This window comes from Camelina sativa, chromosome 20 (genome assembly GCF_030686135.1).
Source record: "Camelina sativa cultivar CO46 ecotype springtype chromosome 20, ASM3068613v1".
Taxonomy (NCBI): Eukaryota; Viridiplantae; Streptophyta; class Magnoliopsida; order Brassicales; family Brassicaceae; genus Camelina; species Camelina sativa.
The window spans coordinates 27858552-27863150 of record NC_141899.1 but is presented as its reverse complement, the minus strand read 5'-3'; the positions used below and the strand labels follow the sequence as shown (position 1 = coordinate 27863150).

The 4599-nt window shown below is 32.7% G+C and overlaps 1 protein-coding gene across 1 annotated transcript; it reads left to right on the top strand.

Moving 5' to 3' along the window:
• The first annotated feature begins 3629 nt into the window (after positions 1–3629).
• Positions 3630–4277, top strand: LOC147919472 (uncharacterized). The gene has a single exon (XM_087503979.1). It carries the CDS (start codon positions 3630–3632, stop codon positions 4275–4277), a length of 648 nt encoding a protein of 215 aa, XP_087360105.1.
• Positions 4278–4599: the final 322 nt, after the last annotated feature.

Genomic DNA, 4599 nt, shown 5'->3' with positions numbered 1-4599 from the left:
ATTTTAGACAATCATGTGTAGCTAAGCCATACAATACATTTTGTTTCGATTGTTTTAAGCATTAGTGTTGGGGGTAGATCCCCACCCCAAACAAAGAGGTCTGGTCCAGTAAAAGCCTATAATAAACCTCCAAAGAAAGGAGGGGTATTATAGTCTTTTACATAGACGAACCGACACGACTCCCTATAAATACAGGCGTACGGCCTTGGGAAAAGGCATCACAGAAAAAGCAGGAGAATTCGTACAACAAGTGCAAGAGCCCCAGTTCGTCCAAGCAGAAGTCAACGACCTCAAAGTCAACTCCTTCGGAATCGACGAGTTGTCAGCTCGTCTATTATTCCCATCCGCTCTTGTAACTCGTCTAAGTCGTGTTGTAACCCGTCTTTTGTGCCTCGGCATCAATAAAATAAAAGAGAACTTCGACCTTCCTTTGACCGAACTAAATAAACTAATTGTGACCGATAAGGACATCAACAATTAGTTTCGGCGTTTTACGTTTACATCCAAATTTTGTATTTACAAACAAAAAGGGAAAAGTTAAAAACATGTGTAAATCTAGATAGTGGAGTTAATTAAGAAACCTACATTTTCTATGTATAATAAACATGTGTAAAACGAAGATTTGTATATAAAAATTAATGGGATTTTAACTTATTAGGACATTAAAATCATTGCAGGTTATTCGAATTATTAACTCATCATAACGCTGCTTCCAACAGTAGTATCACAGAAGTCTATGTTTTAATGAAAAGTTATTGCTAACTTTTTTTATTAACTAATACTATAAATTTGGATTATTTTTCAATTCGCGCAGAGTCTTGCTAATTTTCTTTCTACATTTTCAATTTTATCGGATGTCTCCAAAGGGACAGTTATTGTGTACTTATATTTTCTGAATATAAAACCTTCATAAACTTCTACATTTTAATAATGGTGTGTGCTTAATTTCATACGCTTTTGCAAACATACTTTAACTAAACCAAATGTTAAAATAAAATAAAAATAACACATAAGTTAAAAATTTACACTAACCCCAGTTAAAAGAATTTCGACGACTGATAAAAAAAAAAAGAATTTTGGGGTTATATATGTTGGTTGCCTGGAGATTGGTCGGGTTAAGTCCGTATATACACTAGTTCAGAAAACCTTTCTTTTGAGATTTACATAGCTAGGTTTGAGTCTTGGTTTTTCTATGGTCGGGACGAACTATATTTCGGCCCTATTTAAGATGTCCTACGTTGAATTTTATTATTTTCTTTTGGTTGGGAGGGGAGGAAAATGGGGACGAATAGAATACGGTTCAGAAATGTTTTAGGAGTACTAAACGATCCGGGAACATATGTATAGTTTATTAGACTTTCGAGTAGTAAATTTTTTTTTTTTTTTTTTGCATTGTTTCAAACAAGACGTTTTATATAGTAGTAACTAGTAAACCTAGCTAGTGGTCTTAGAACAACAGAAATGTTATAAATTAAATTACAAAAAAATAAGAATACTGAGATTTAATAGTATTACCTTTTAAAAATTTGGTTGATATTGGGAATCTGAAAAAGTTTATTTGGTAACACATTCATCTTTTTCTTCCGTAAGACATTCATCGGTAATCTAACTTACCAAAATGGGAATTTATGATTATTAGTGAGCAAGTTTCTTTTGCATTGTGGTTTCAATTTTCAACAGACACTAGGATATATCCCGTGCTTAAAGCACGGATCAACATTTTTTAAAAATTTATAATATAATAATAAAAATTATTGTTTTATTTTAAAAAATATATATTTTGTTTGAGATAATATTTATTTTGAATTGTTATGTAAATCTATTAGTCTATTTGAATACTTATTATTTTAGAATATTATAGTATTTTATTTTTGATGTATTATTACATTTTTATATTGTTTATTTGTTGTATTTGCATCATTATTTTATGAAATATAAAATAGTAATTTTAATATTATAATTGTGAGCAAATAAAAAATATTAAATTATCATTTATATAAATTTAGTTTTACCAACCCGCCGATGTGGAAATTAAAACACACATTTTCATACATTGAGTAATATATTTTCGTTTTTAAAATTTCAAATCACAACATATGCAGAAAAAAATATGCATTTTATTAATTATAAGTATTATATGAAAATTTCAAACAATTTGTAAATAAAATAAAATAAAGATGATAAGAGAATCATAATTTAGTTATTAAAATAATTGTATTGTATACTTGGATATAAAATCTTAGTTTTTAAAATTCTTATTGGTTTATATATATTTTTAAAAAAATAATTAGTAATTTCGTCCATAGTTTATTAGAGAGAGAAAATATTTTTTTAGATTTTTTAATATTTGATCTGTAAGTGTTTTTTTATTTTTAATTAATTATATTTATTTTAATTAGTTAATTAAGCTTAATTAATTTTTTCTAATGGCAATTGAATGTAATTTTTTACACATTCTAAGGTTAGTTTCATATTTGTACTTCTCAATTAATATAGTAGGATTATAATAATAATCATATATACCACCATTCCCAGTTTTAAAATAAATTATATTTGATAAATACATTATTTGTATTAGTGTCATCATTTTGTTAGTACTATCAAGATTGAAAACCCATTATACATGTTGTTGACTGCAAAAATAATTATGTTTTATTTGTGTGTATGTTTTTTCTTTCGTTTTCATGTGTGAAATCACTCCCAAGATAAAGATAATGATATACATTCAATGAAAAGAGAGCGTTATAACTTTTAACGAAAAGAGTACAATAACTTAGCAAAGGAGGGGGGGCTACACAGGTCAAGGCCAAGCTAATGAAAACGATGGCAACGAATGAAACATGGATGTGAACATATGCTATAATATAAATTTAATACGGACCATATGTCTTGTTTTAAAATTATAGAAATTCACACTTTTGCTAAAGAAATTTGATAGTGGAATCGCGTGAGGGGAGACCACACACCCGAAACGTTCATGGGTGGGGGATGGGTCATCATTAAGAGAACCAAACCTACACATGTGTAAGTGCATTAGAGCTCTGCCGATGACAAGATGCTGTGGAGAGTCCCAGAAATCTGATTAGCTGACGTGGCATGGAGTGCTGAGGTGGAGCAAGATTGTTCGGCAAGGTGACGAAGCATTAGATTTGGAAGGAAGAAGCAATCGTGATATACTCGAAGATATTGAGAGTATATCTCGAAAGAGAATAAGGATATTCGGAAAAGATAGTTTCCTTATTGTTAGGATGCACAAAGATTTAGGTTAGAAATCTTTGGTGCAAGTATAAGTAGATGAGGGCTAGCCTGAAAAAAGGTAGCACTCGTGGGAATAAAGTGGAGAGATTTGTAACCTTCAAGCAATCATAAAAAAAAGACCTGAAGGAGAGTGTGTTAGTTTCTCTTAAAATCTACACAGGGTATTGTGTTAGATAGATAGAAGAGTGAACTGAGATTCAAGTCTTGTAAGAAACGTAAGTTTGTGTATAAGATTGAATAAGAAGCGTTTGTTTGGCGCAGTTCCAAGTGGGTTGATTATCCGTGTGTATCTTTATACCATTATAATTGGTATCAGAGCAGACACCTGATAAAAGTTCTGTTATCCTTATTAACATGTGAGATCTTGCGACATGGGTATGGAGAAATCACTGGGTTTTGATGTGTCACCAAAACTACTGAAATTCGACTCTGAGAGTTTTGGTTTCTGGAAAGTCAGGGTGAAGCAGACTATTTTGAGCATTGCCGTGGAAGCTTGGATTGCTGTGGAGGATGGCTGGTCATTTCCTTTGGTAGAGGACGAGAAAGGTGATTCTGTTCCCAAGCAGAAGACGAGATGGACAGCTGAGGATAAAGCAAAATCTAAATATAATTCCCAAGCATTGTTAGTCATTTTCAATGCTCTGCCAATGGAGGTCTTTATCCAACTAGTACAGGGATGTGTGTCTGCCAAGGAAGCATGGAACTGTCTAGTTAGCATGTTTGAAGGCACAAGCAGTGATAGGCGGGCCAGATTGGATAGTCCTGCATCGGAATTTGAGAGACTTCACATGACTGAAAATGAATATATTGCTAGCTACAACAGTAGATTGAGTGGAATTGCAAAAAAGGCTGCAGTTATGGGAAAACGATACAATGATGAGTCAATGGTGAAAAAGTTCCTTGAGAGTTTGTTTGACAAGCTTCAACCACACTGGTCTGTTGTAATCAAGTTTCTAAACTTAGAAGAGGCTAAGTTTAATCAGTTGGTAGGGATTATGCAGGCTGTTGTCATCCCTTAGGAAAGAAAAGAAGATGGTAAGGGTAAATCTTTGAACAACTCTGTATTGCTACCAAGTGATGGTGAAGGTATCGAGGAAATCAAAGTCTGGTCATAAGAAGAGGATGTAATCAGGGAAGATGTTCTCAACTATCGACTGACATATGCAACCAAAAGAGCAGAGGGTGATCAGAACAAGTGGTACTTTGATAGGGGATGCTCCAGGCATATGACAGGTGCTCTTAGCACTCTGTCACATGTAGAGGCTGTTGATGAAGAGAGAGTAACCTTCGGTGATGGAAGAAAAGGAATAATCCGAAGAAAGGGTACAACAAGTGGTGACT